The 12,500-nt window shown below is 45.1% G+C and overlaps 2 protein-coding genes across 2 annotated transcripts in view; one reads left to right on the forward strand and one right to left on the reverse strand.

Moving 5' to 3' along the window:
* Positions 1 to 7,266, reverse strand: part of LOC311323148 (major histocompatibility complex class I-related gene protein) — an 8,267-nt gene extending 1,001 nt beyond the window's left edge. The window contains exons 1-8 of the mRNA XM_084455315.1: positions 7,061 to 7,266; positions 5,593 to 5,853; positions 3,709 to 3,987; positions 2,613 to 2,903; positions 1,266 to 1,370; positions 1,016 to 1,033; positions 354 to 426; positions 1 to 41 (exon numbers count right to left, since the gene is read on the reverse strand). The exon at positions 1 to 41 is cut by the window's left edge and continues 1,001 nt beyond it. Coding sequence (XP_084311441.1) covers positions 377 to 426; positions 1,016 to 1,033; positions 1,266 to 1,370; positions 2,613 to 2,903; positions 3,709 to 3,987; positions 5,593 to 5,853; positions 7,061 to 7,109 — 1,053 coding nt within the window. The 5' untranslated portion in view covers positions 7,110 to 7,266 and the 3' untranslated portion in view covers positions 1 to 41; positions 354 to 376. The remainder of the gene's footprint in view (positions 42 to 353; positions 427 to 1,015; positions 1,034 to 1,265; positions 1,371 to 2,612; positions 2,904 to 3,708; positions 3,988 to 5,592; positions 5,854 to 7,060) is intronic.
* Positions 7,267 to 10,330: 3,064 nt separating this feature from the next.
* tapbp.1 (TAP binding protein (tapasin), tandem duplicate 1) overlaps positions 10,331 to 12,500 on the forward strand; it is a 4,460-nt gene continuing 2,290 nt past the window's right edge. The window contains exons 1-4 of the mRNA XM_084455313.1: positions 10,331 to 10,475; positions 10,679 to 10,870; positions 11,734 to 11,982; positions 12,189 to 12,500. The exon at positions 12,189 to 12,500 is cut by the window's right edge and continues 48 nt beyond it. Of these exons, the coding sequence (XP_084311439.1) occupies positions 10,415 to 10,475; positions 10,679 to 10,870; positions 11,734 to 11,982; positions 12,189 to 12,500 (814 nt within the window). The 5' untranslated portion in view covers positions 10,331 to 10,414. The remainder of the gene's footprint in view (positions 10,476 to 10,678; positions 10,871 to 11,733; positions 11,983 to 12,188) is intronic.

Raw genomic sequence — 12,500 nt, forward strand, 5'->3', positions numbered from 1 at the left:
TGTCTTTGTCTCCATGTCCTTATCTAGTCTCTGCTTCTCTCCTGTGAGGACAGACACACACACACACACACACACACACACACACACACACACACACAGACACATACACACAGACACACACACACACACACACACACACAGAACAACAAGGTAAACAACAACATGGTAAACACTGAGCTCATGTTAAACATCATGTTAAAACTACACCTCAGTACTCTATTGAATGGATCAAGACACTTCATGTGGATGGTGATTTTACATTTAGAACAATTTAGGACTACTAGCAGGCCATACTGGTCAGGATAATGTTGACCATGTCAGCTGAATATACTGAGATATAATGAGATACTGACCTGTGACTGGTTAAAGGAGATTGTCATACTTTTGGTGCAGTGTTATTGGAGGAGTGAGATCCGTCATCAGAAGCTGCATTGAAAAACAACCAGACCAGTTAAACTGAGGAACAACCAGACCAGTTAAACTGAGGAACAACCAGACCAGTTAAACTGAGGAACAACCAGACCAGTTAAACGGAGGAACAACCAGACCAGTTAAACTGAGGAACAACCAGACCAGTTAAACTGAGGAACAACCAGACCAGTTAAACTGAGGAACAACCAGACCAGTTAAACTGAGGAACAACCAGACCAGTTAAACTGAGGAACAACCAGACCAGTTAAACTGAGGAACAACCAGACCAGTTAAACTGAGGAACAACCAGACCAGTTAAACTGAGAAACAACCAGACCAGTTCAACTGAGGAACAACCAGACCAGTTCAACTGAGGAACAACCAGACCAGAGCTGACGAGGAACAGCTGATTGAGATGATACAGACAGACCATGGATACTAAAACATACTTGACACATGTTGAACAACCAGGTACAGTACAGTCTCATAGGATAGTATGATGGACATACAGGTGAATATTTGAACATGTATATGAGTCATATTTACTGTATGTGAACATGTATGTGAACGTTTATATGAGTCATATTTTCATCAGAATACTCACTGTTAGCCGGAGTGAAGCCTGAAACACAGATGACACAGCATTATTAATGTGATACAGTAATGTGATATATACAGTAATGTGATACATACAGTAATGTGACATATACAGTACTGCATGATTAGTAAAACATTGATCATCCCCACTACTGAGTGTACGTAGTAATCCACTATCAATCCTGGAAGTTCACAGTGGTGCTCAGTGCATCAGGGTCAGAGGGTTAGGGTCCAGAGCTGCTTCTCTCCTCTCTCACCTTTCTTGGCAGTCTTCTTCTTCCAAATGAAGACTCCAGCCATGATGACCAGGAGAAGAACCACCACCACCACGCCAATGATGAGGCCAGGGGAACCAGAACCATCTGGACATGTAACAACCAACACAGAACATTCAGACTGTAGCAAGGCACTATAAATCCTATACATCCTGAGCGCCAGAATACACAATGAAAAAATTGAAGACCTACTCAGCAAAGAGCAGCCTTAGATGATATAATAGCTACACTGGTGCTGTTACAGTGGTTATTATAGTAGTTGTGATAGTGGTTGTTATATGGTAGTGGTGGTTGTTATAGTGGTTGTTATACAGCAATGGTGGTTGTTATAGTGGTTGTTATAGTGGTTGTTATAGTGGTTGTTATAGTGGTTGTTATAGTGGTTGTTGTAGTGGTTGTTATAGTGGTTGTTATAGTGGTTGTTATAGTGGTTGTTATAGTGGTTGTTATAGTGGTTGTTATAGTGGTTGTTATAGTGGTTGTTGTAGTGGTTGTTATAGTGGTTGTTATAATGGTTGTTATAGTGGTTGTTGTAGTGGTTGTTATAGTGGTTGTTATAGTGGTTGTTGTAGTGGTTGTTATAGTGGTTGTTATAGTGGTTGTTATAGTGGTTGTTATAGTGGTTGTTATAGTGGTTGTTAAAGTGGTTGTTGTAGTGGTTGTTATAGTGGTTGTTATAGTGGTTGTTGTAGTGGTTGTTATAGTGGTTGTTATAGTGGTTGTTGTAGTGGTTGTTATAGTGGTTGTTGTAGTGGTTGTTATAGTGGTAGTTGTAGTGGTTGTTATAATGGTTGTTGTAGTGGTTGTTATAGTGGTTGTTATAGTGGTTGTTAAAGTGGTTGTTGTAGTGGTTGTTATAGTGGTTGTTATAGTGGTTGTTGTAGTGGTTGTTATAGTGGTTGTTATAGTGGTTGTTGTAGTGGTTGTTATAGTGGTTGTTATAATGGTTGTTATAGTGGTTGTTGTAGTGGTGGTTATAGTGGTTGTTATAGTGGTTGTTATAGTGGTTGTTATAGTGGTTGTTGTAGTGGTTGTTATAGTGGTTGTTGTAGTGGTTGTTATAGTGGTAGTTGTAGTGGTTGTTATAGTGGTTGTTATAGTGGTTGTTGTAGTGATTGTTGTAGTGATTGTTGTAGTGGTTGTTATAGTGGTTGTTGTAGTGGTTGTTATAGTGGTTGTTGTAGTGGTTGTTATAGTGGTTGTTATAGTGGTTGTTGTAGTGATTGTTGTAGTGGTTGTTGTAGCGGTTGTTATAGTGGTTGTTGTAGTGATTGTTGTAATGGTTGTTGTAGTGATTGTTGTAGTGGTTGTTGTAATGGTTGTTGTTACCTTTATCCCTCCACAGGTCCTCCACAACCAAGACCATGTCGCGACCCTTGCTTTGCTGGACAACGCAGGTGTAGTTGTGCTTCTTCAGTTCCTCGGCTGAGACTTTGAGGGTGCTCCTCACCTGGAAGGTTCCGTCCGGGTTGGGGAGAGTCTCTCCCAGGTGCACGTCCTCGAACACCTCCTCTCCATCTCTGTTCCAGAGCATCACGACTCCTCTGGGGTAGAAGCCTGTAGCATGGCAGGTCACTGGAGAGGAGCGGCTCTTCTGGAACACAGACATGGAGGGAGGGACTGGAGGGAGAGAGAGAGAGAGAGAGAGAGAGAGAGAGAGAGATAGAGATAGAGAGGTGGGGGGAGGGGGAGAGAGAGAGAGGGGTGGGGGGGGGAGAGAGAGAGAGAGAGAGAAAGAGAGGTGGGGGAGAGAGAGAGAAAGAGAGAGGTGAGGGGAGAGAGAGAGAGAGAGAGGTGAGGGCAGAGATAGAGAGAGAGAGGTGAGGGGAGAGAGAGAGAGAGAGAGGGGAGGGGAGGGAGAGACAGAGAGAGAGAGAGAGAGAGAGAGAGAGAGAGGGGTGGGGGGAGGGAGAGAGAGAGAGAGAGAGGTGAGGGGAGGGAGAGAGAGAGAGAGAGAGAGAGAGGTGAGGGGAGGGAGAGAGAGAGAGAGAGAGGTGGGGGGAGGGAGAGAGAGAGAGAGGGGTGGGGGGAGGGAGAGAGAGAGAGAGAGAGAGAGAGAGGTGAGGGGAGGGAGAGAGAGAGAGGTGAGGGGAGAGAGAGAGAGAGAGAGAGAGGTGAGGGGAGGGAGAGACAGAGAGAGAGAGAGAGAGGGGAGGGGAGGGAGAGAGAGAGAGGTGGGGGGAGGGAGAGAGAGAGGTGAGGGGAGGGAGAGAGAGAGAGAGAGAGAGGTGAGGGGAGGGAGAGAGAGAGAGAAAAGTACAGAACATCGTCAGCATGATCATACTGTTATAGTGAAAAGCGCTTCAGTCACCATAAGTACAGGGAGATGTTTTGAGAGAATGTTCTGATGTTCTGAATGTCACATCAGTCTTGTTGTGTCCGTGGAGCCTTGTGTCACGTTATTAGAGGTCATGTGATTCTCTACCTGTCCTCTCCAGAGCGCTCTTCCCGTAGCCCACGTACTTCTTCAGCCACTCAACGCAGATCTGGGTGAGGTAGTGTTTCATCCTCTCATTCCAAGCTCTGTCATTGTCCCATTTGTGTTTGGTGTAGACAGCCCGGGGGTTTGGAGCGATCCATCTCATGTTCTCCAGGTCAAACACGATGTAGTCTTCTCCATCATAACCATACTGCTCATACCCCTCTGTGGCTCCAGTCTCCTCATCCCACTCGCAACCATACATCCGCTGCCATACATGCACACCTGACAGAGAGAGAGAGAGAGAGAGAGACAGAGAGAGAGAGATGTATGTGTGTGTGAGAGAGAGACAAAGAAAGAGAGATACAGGTAAGTGTGCGAGGGGGAGTGTGTCATGATCATTACTGTCACCATGTTCTCCAGATTCAGTCTGAGAGTGGAATCTCCTCATAGACATGTATACACACACATATACATATACACATACACACACGCACACGCACACGCACACACACACACACACACACACACACACACACACGGTGGAGCTCACCTCATCCACAACCAATAGGAAGCCTACACTGCTCTGCTGCCAGTAGGCGCTAAAGTAATCACCACACATCAGCTACAGGTGATGATGTCAGAGATAGCTAGAGTAGGTGATGATGTCAGAGATGACTAGAGGAGGTGAGGGAGGAGCCTCTGTTCAGTCAGCTAACAGGAGAGACACTGTGTGGAGCTAGCTCTCACCTGTACTGGGTCACTGTGTGTGTGTGTGTGTGTGTGTGTGTGTGTGTGTGTGTGTGTGTGTGTGTGTGTGTGTGTGTTCATGCATGCTGTGTACTGTATGTGTGTGTGTTACACAAGCCACTTTAGCCAATAGCAAATGAAACAATCTAAGTTGTCATCATGATTAGAATAGCTACACTAGTGATGCTGTTGTTGCCATGCACAGTGATGCTGTTGTTACCATGCTCAGTGATGCTGTTGTTGCCATGCTCAGTGATGTCACCTGGGTCTTTGGGTGTTTCAGGTCAACATCAGAGGCCGTCACCTAGACAACCCTCTATACTGGATCCCACCACTCTTAACTAAGGGGCGGCTGTAGCTCAGTTGGTAGAGAGGGTCGTTCAGTGATCGAAGGGTCAGTGGTTCGAATCCAAACTCCAACTGTCCACATGTCGAAGTGTCTTTGAGCAAGACACCTAACCCCAAATTGCTCCCAATGAGCAGGTTAGCACCTTGCATGGCAGCTACCGCCATTGGTGTGTGAATGTGTGTGTGAATGGGTGAATGAGAGGCCATTGTAAAGCGCTTTGAGTGCCGCTAAGGTGGAAAAGCGCTATATAAGTGCAGTCCATTTACCATTTAACTACTGTGGCTATAACCAGTACTAAAGTATCACTACAGTACAGTCTATAACCAGTACTAAAGTATCACTACAGTACAATCTATAACCAGTACTATAGTATCACTACAGTTCAATCTATAACCAGAACTATAGTATCACTACAATACAATATATAACCAGAACTATAGTATCACTACAGTTCAATCTATAACCAGAACTATAGTATCACTACAATACAGGCTATAACACTAGGCCAGAGATGTTCCCCTTTCACAAGAACCCAAGTACTGGTGGGATCAACGTACATGTTACATTCATATCTGAAAACTATACAAGTTTGCTGGTTACATTAGCAGTGAGTAAAGATCAGGACCAGAGAGGACCCTCTGTGAGAAGGACATCAACCAGAGAGTGACTGAGGTGAATGCGTGCTGTGTTCTATATGGCTACCGTCTGTTACTACATGTGTGAATGTTAGGTGCCAGTTATGCCACTTGGCAGTAGGGATGTTATTATGTCATAGCTGTAGTTTCTCTTACCATGTGATTGATTGAAGCGCTCCATAAGGATTCCTACACCGACTTTGGAGTTTTGTGCGTTACCCCTGAGAATGTTTGTCTGCCGCTCCACATACTGCTGGCCGAGCTTCTCCTCCACCCAACTCTGTTTACCCTCATAGCGGCTGGTCTTGCTGTCAAAGTAGCCCATCACCTCGTCATTCAAGAGGTTCAGAGCCACAAACTCAGGGAACTCACTGAGCCCTGTACTTCCAGTGTAAAAGGCCTTCCAGGAGTGAATTGCTAGAAAAGAATTAAGAGTTCTGTTAATAGCGGCACACAGTCCAGTACCCTGCAGGCTCAGGTACAGTTACAGTACAGAACGGTGTTGAAGTTTATCACTTCCATTTGGAGATTAGGACTTTGAGTTTGTCTACTTTAACAGTTAAACATGGTTCTAAAAATCTTGCAACCTCCAAGAGATGAGTGAAGTTACATTAATCAAAGATATTACAAGTCAGATGATGTAAGAAAAGCAAACAACTAAAACATAAAATATGTTGCTAATAGTGGATATGAGGTGGGTCTGGGCAGAGGGCTGGCTCTGGAGCTGGTTCTGGGTTAAGGACGTGCAATAAAATTGATACAGCAATACATCACTAAAAACAATAATTTTTCCTGAGATACTGTATATTCTGTGGTATACAGTATTGATACAGTGAAAAAAGGGAAAATATAAAAAACAAGACAGGGACTAGATATAGATAGTATAGATATAGATTTTAGTCATATACATTATTTGTGTTTTAAATGGATTTCATTCCCTCCACTCTCAGCAGTGCTGTAGTGGAGGGTAAATGGAGGTATACGGAGTATACGCACTTCTTTATCCATGGACCCACAGTATAGTATAGTATAGGGAGGGAGGGAGTGATAACCGGACAAACGCTAATCAAGGTGCGCTGGCTTCCACCACGCACAAAAATTAGTTTTATAGTAGGCTACTTAAAAATGATGGAATAATAACACTTATGGACATGTTCACTTTGATTTTACCTAAAGATGACTTGCATGTGTCAGGTTATTATGTAGTAAAGATGACTGGCAAGTGTCATGTTATTATCTTAAGTCAAATGCAACTAGAGTTGTTGCCAGCACGGAGACGTGTTGTATGCTACAATACTGGAATTCAACTATACGACTATAGACCAGAATCAATTAAAATGGCATAGATTACACATTTCGAATATATATGCTATTTCAAAGTCCATGGAATTTGAAATTAAATTCAACAGGAGAGGCAACATGACTAAATAGGCTATTAGTGCAAGGATAATCAAAAAAATATAAAAAATCTACCAATCCACTTCAACGTGTAAGATGTGCCTAGGCTACTTAAAAGCGTTTCTCTAAGTGAAATAACAAATAACGAAGACAATTAACACTTAAAAAAAAAAAAAAAAAAAGGTAATTTTGTATGACTAATTTTATAACCAAAAGGCCTACTGACCAGCATGCGCTGCATGGATTCCCAGCAGAAGACAGATGATGAACTTCATGGTGAGGTGGATCGAAGGAAGAACAAATCTGAGGGAAACTGTAGCCTAGGCCTACTCTATTCACAGAGACAACCTCTCACTACTCTATTCACAGAGACAACCTCTCACTACTCTATTCACAGAGACAACCTCTCACTACTCTATTCACAGAGAGACAACCTCTCACTACTCTATTCACAGAGAGACAACCTCTCACTACTCTATTCACAGAGAGACCTCTCACTGCGTCCGGATTCTCGAGCGGTTCGCCGTTAATGAGGAGATCAGAAGACGATTCTACTCGGCGCCGATGTTTTTAGCCAATTGGATTTTTTTAACTGCAGAGCGTCACTAAAATCTAAGGTAAATATAGCAACAGAGGTTGTTGATCGAAACTGAAAGTTGACAGAATTGGCGCAGTTAACTTATTTCGGTTGAAAGACGTTCTTCTGACTAAATAAAGCACGTATAACCTTATCGACAGGGCTGTCAAGTTTGACCAAAAGCTTGGAGTAGGCTATCCCCTTCCCCGTTCATTTTATTGTCGTGCGGGGAGGGGGGGGGGGGGGGGGGGGGGGGCGTCCCAAACAGCTTCACGGTTCAGCAAATACAGCAGCGTCCCAAACAGCTTCACGGTTCTGAGCTGGGAGGCTTTTAGTTGGCTATCATTATCGTGAAAGCACAGCAGATTATTTGTTTCAGGGATAAATAAGGACAAACTCACATTAATGACTCAACTGACATTAGTTGTGTTCAAAGCGGCTAGTAGGCCTAGGCCTAGTTGTGTTCCAATGCCCAAATTCTGGAGGTCATGAGGACTCAGACCAACACTGTAGTCAGTGACGGAAGAATATTGTGCCCCATTCAAGTATTCTGAAGCAACTTGTGTGACTTGAATATAGATCATCACATTGTGTGTGTGTGTGTGTGTGTAGTTACCAGGCATCATATGACATGCTCTCCATTGATTAGCACCTGATCAGAGTCAGACTGAGATTGTTCTACAGAGGATGGTAGTGGGGAGAGGATATTTCCATGTGTTATAAAGTCACTACAAGCATGAATACATGCTGTATACCAACAGTCTCTTCGGCACACTGCCGGGTTGTTGTCCCACGACAGAGCTGGCCTTCCTCACCAGCTCAGTTAGTCTCTCCAGACCTGCTGTTTCCTCCCCAGCTCAGTTAGTCTCTCCAGACCTGCTGTTTCCTCACCAGCTCAGTTTGTCTCTCCAGACCTGCTGTTTCCTCACCAGCTCAGTTTGTCTCTCCAGACCTGCTGTTTCCTCCCCAGCAGTCCTCCCCAGCTCAGTTAGTCTCTCCAGACCTGCTGTTTCCTCACCAGCTCAGTTAGTCTCTCCAGACCTGCTGTTTCCTCACCAGCTCAGTTAGTCTCTCCAGACCTGCTGTTTCCTCCCCAGCTCAGTTAGTCTCTCCAGACCTGCTGTTTCCTCACCAGCTCAGTTAGTCTCTCCAGACCTGCTGTTTCCTCCCCAGCTCAGTTAGTCTCTCCAGACCTGCTGTTTCCTCACCAGCTCAGTTAGTCTCTCCAGACCTGCTGTTTCCTCACCAGCTCAGTTAGTCTCTCCAGACCTGCTGTCTCCTCCCCAGCAGGCCACGGCCATGGCTGCTCCCGAGCTACGTGCCGCCTCGCTTGTGGGCTTGTTTGGGATGAAAAATAAATGAAAAGTAGTACTGGGGTACATTACAGGCCATTAAAAAGCTGAGCAATGATATGTTCGAAACGCAGAGGGCTAGTTTAAACTAAACTTTGCTGATGTTGAAGAGAGAGAAAGATGCTGACTCTTGTTTTGTTTGATACTGATATGGATACCTATACAGCATCAAACACACCAATAAAACCACATGATGCTGCAAAGGATTGGAAAGTATCAGCACACATCCACACACACACACACACACGCACTCGCGCACACACACACACACACACACACACACACACACACACACCATTTTGAGTTTCTGTGCCACTCCTGAGATGGCCGACACTCTATCGCATCATCGAGTTCTCATGACTTTCCTTATGAAGAGGGACTCAGTACAATGACACATGGCTGCTATTCTTCATTAGTTCCATTGTCATAATGGGACATCATCTCCCCTAGTCAACCCAGAAGCACTGAGAGAGACATGGTCATGGTTATGCATGAACTAAGGGGCCAATCCACCATAGCATCTATGGTGCCTGTCCACCAATATTTCTACCTCTTCAACTCAAATGAAGGGCCATTTCTGGAATTCTCAGAGAGCATTTTGGTATGTGAGTCCAGCGAGGATATCCAGTTTGGATAACTGAACAACTGAGTTGTTCAGTTATTAAACCTGTGAACATAGTTCAACATTCATGGCCAGAAAGTCTCTTGATCACAGTAAGACAGGGATGAGTTGGGCCGCAGCGCCACCTACAGCCAGCAGTCTGTAATTCTCCCTGACTCTTTCTTAGAAACCACCTGCTCAGTCCACTTGGCTGGGCTGGCCTGCCTGTTCACCAGTGTCTCTGTGCCAACTGTCAAATGACTGGCACAAACCAGGAAGTAAGATCGTCAGGGGTTGATATTTGTCTATCTCTCAGGTCATAGAATGGTTCATGCCACCTTGTTTTTCTGCATTCATGCATACATGGGGATTTCTGACATGTCCCCATTCAGGAATGCTAGGATGAGAAACAATATCATCATCACTAGTGACAGTTGTACTCAGATAAAGTTTCCCTTTAAGCTTTCATCACAGGGTAGCTGAACCTAATTGAGTGAGTTGTAGTAAGCACTCAATTATGTTCTTATTTCACATACAGAAAACATCAGGTAATTACTCATTTATATCCTTGGCTACAGTGCTCTATTCAATGACATTATAATAATAACAACAACAGCAACAACAATAATATAACAGCAACAATAACAATAATAATTATAATAAAAAGAATAATAATAATAACTAAATAGGTAATACGTAAATAATCACTTTATCTATTCAAATAGGGGTGACATCATGTTTATATTAGGTTATCAAGTCAACTGTTAAGTCACTATTGATTTCCAGCTAGGTAACAGTATAGACCTCTCCTGAGACCCCACGTTGACCATGGTACACCAACACCATCCACTCTGTAGCCATCCTCGAATCAGAAACTGGTGTTGGAGCGCCACCCTCTGGCTGCTCATGAGTAGGCTACAAAGTGAAAGTGAAACAACGTATCTATAGAGGAGTTTCAGGGGAAGTCCGGCGACAAAAGCATGTCTCCATGCGTTGACTAACGAAAGGACCCTGCAGAAGTGTTGAAGATACTGTCGATCGACATCCATCATGGCCAACATTTTGACTATTTACAAGCTTTCTTTGCTCGCGTTGACTTACGTCATGCACGGTAAGTTGCCAGCTCTGTCACAAGTTAAGTTTAGCTAAGCTACCGCTAAACGGAAATAAGCCTACGCACAGTTCTGAATATAGTCACTGAAGTATTTAAACTTAATGATTTAGTCTCTTTAGTCACAAGAATTCCAGTTACTGTGTACGAGTTTAAAAAATCTGGAAATCGGGCTTTAGCTCTTAAATCTCCTCCTCTTCCAGTCCAGGGGTCCAGTTGTCCAGTTCTGGAGTGCTGGTTCATGCAGGAGAAGTCTGGCAGGGGGTTCCCTGCGTCCATGTCTCAGGAGAAATCTCTGCTATACATCAGAACCGACCCAGACAGCCAAGCAAGAACCGGGTCACGGCAGAAACGGTCTTCAGACATCAGCCCAGAGAGGGTCTACCACGTCACAGGTCAGTCCGCTGGATGTAGGGATGGGAATTGAGAGTGAGCAGGTAGTGGAGATGGTTTGGAAACAAGATTTGTGATGATTAAGCCCTGACTACTCCAGGCTCACTTTATGTTGCTATCCCACTGGTCCCAACAGAAAACAGTTATAAAATAATATCACTGTCCGTTTTGATTAATATGTAGATGATGAATTGGAACTGACAAAAAAACACACACAACAGACTTGTTGGCAGGCCTTAGACATCCCTTTGGTCTAATGGTAGATAGTAGTTTCCAATGGCATCTGGAAACCCAGCTTTTAAAACCTATAGCCACAGTGACAGACAATGCATTTGATATTGATTTATACAAGTGTTTGGAATTGTAAACAGCGCCACACACAGGTTTAGGTCTTGTTTATGGGAACTAGCCACTACCCACAAAACATGGGCAGAGGGGCGGAGCCAGCGCATTAGCCTACCTTTCAGGTTCAGCTGCATTTGGAGGTTATTTAATTGGGATCGAATAGTCAGGACTAAATGAAAAATGTGTGACTAAACGAAAAATACACTTTGCCGTTTGTGTAACAAAAACCTCAGTGAAGTGAGAGTTAATGTGAAAGCAGAAGTAGTAGCAGAAGTAAATCGCACCTTATGTGCCACATATGTTACCGATAGTTTGCTAGAGTGCAGGACTCGTTAGAAAACTGGAAATCTGCGGTCAATACCCAACAATGACCAATCAGAGGCCAAATCATGAGTCAATCAATGAGTCTCATTGGGGTCCACGGATATCATAGCTTGTTCGCAGACGTTAGCCGTAGCGAATAGTTAGATGTAGCCTATATCTTCAAATAAACCCTGACTTCTGATTCTTCTCTCCCCAGACCCTGCGGCCACTTTCTGCCATTCCTCTCTGCACCCACCAGAGAGCGCTGTCCTGAAGCCCCATTGTGAGGTCAACCCCTTCCAGCCTCTGCCCTCCAACGTCCAATGGGCTGCCCCACTTACAGACTCCGCCCTCAGCCCCCTCTACCTGCAAGCTGATTGGTACTCCGCTGCCCTGCAGGGCCTAGGCGGACAACTGGTGCTGTCCAATGTCATGCGCGCTCCCACGGCAACCAAAGAACCCAGTGGTACCTGAACCCAGTGGTACAGAACCCAGTCACTGCAATGGTACTGTGAGTTGGGAAGTTTACTTTCTAACATTCTGCGCCCCTACCCCCTTCCCTCTCTTTCTCCCTTCCTCCCTCTCTCTCTCTCTCTCTCTCTCTCTCTCTCTCTGTCTTTCCCTCTCTCTCCCCCGCTACCGCCCCGCCCCCTCTTTCCCTCCCTCCTCCAGTGGTCCTCAGTGTGTCCAGCAGAACCGTGTCGGTCCAGTCCAGACTCGGCGAACCCGTGCTCCTGGACTGTGGGTTCTGGGTGGACTCCTCCTCCCCTCTCTCTGGATCCGGCTTCACCGTGGAGTGGCGCTACCAGTTCCGGGGCGACGGGCGACTGGTCCTGGCCTACGACGGCAAGAGTGACCGATTGGCCGACAACTGCGAGGAAGGGGCGGGGCTTGACATCGCCGGCGTCCACCAGACAGGAAACGCGTCGTTGGTCCTGCAGGAAGCCCAAGTGCGGCACTCGGGAACCTACATCTGCACGGTGT

Source organism: Borostomias antarcticus, assembly GCF_949987555.1.
Source record: "Borostomias antarcticus genome assembly, chromosome: 21".
NCBI lineage: Eukaryota > Metazoa > Chordata > Actinopteri > Stomiiformes > Stomiidae > Borostomias > Borostomias antarcticus.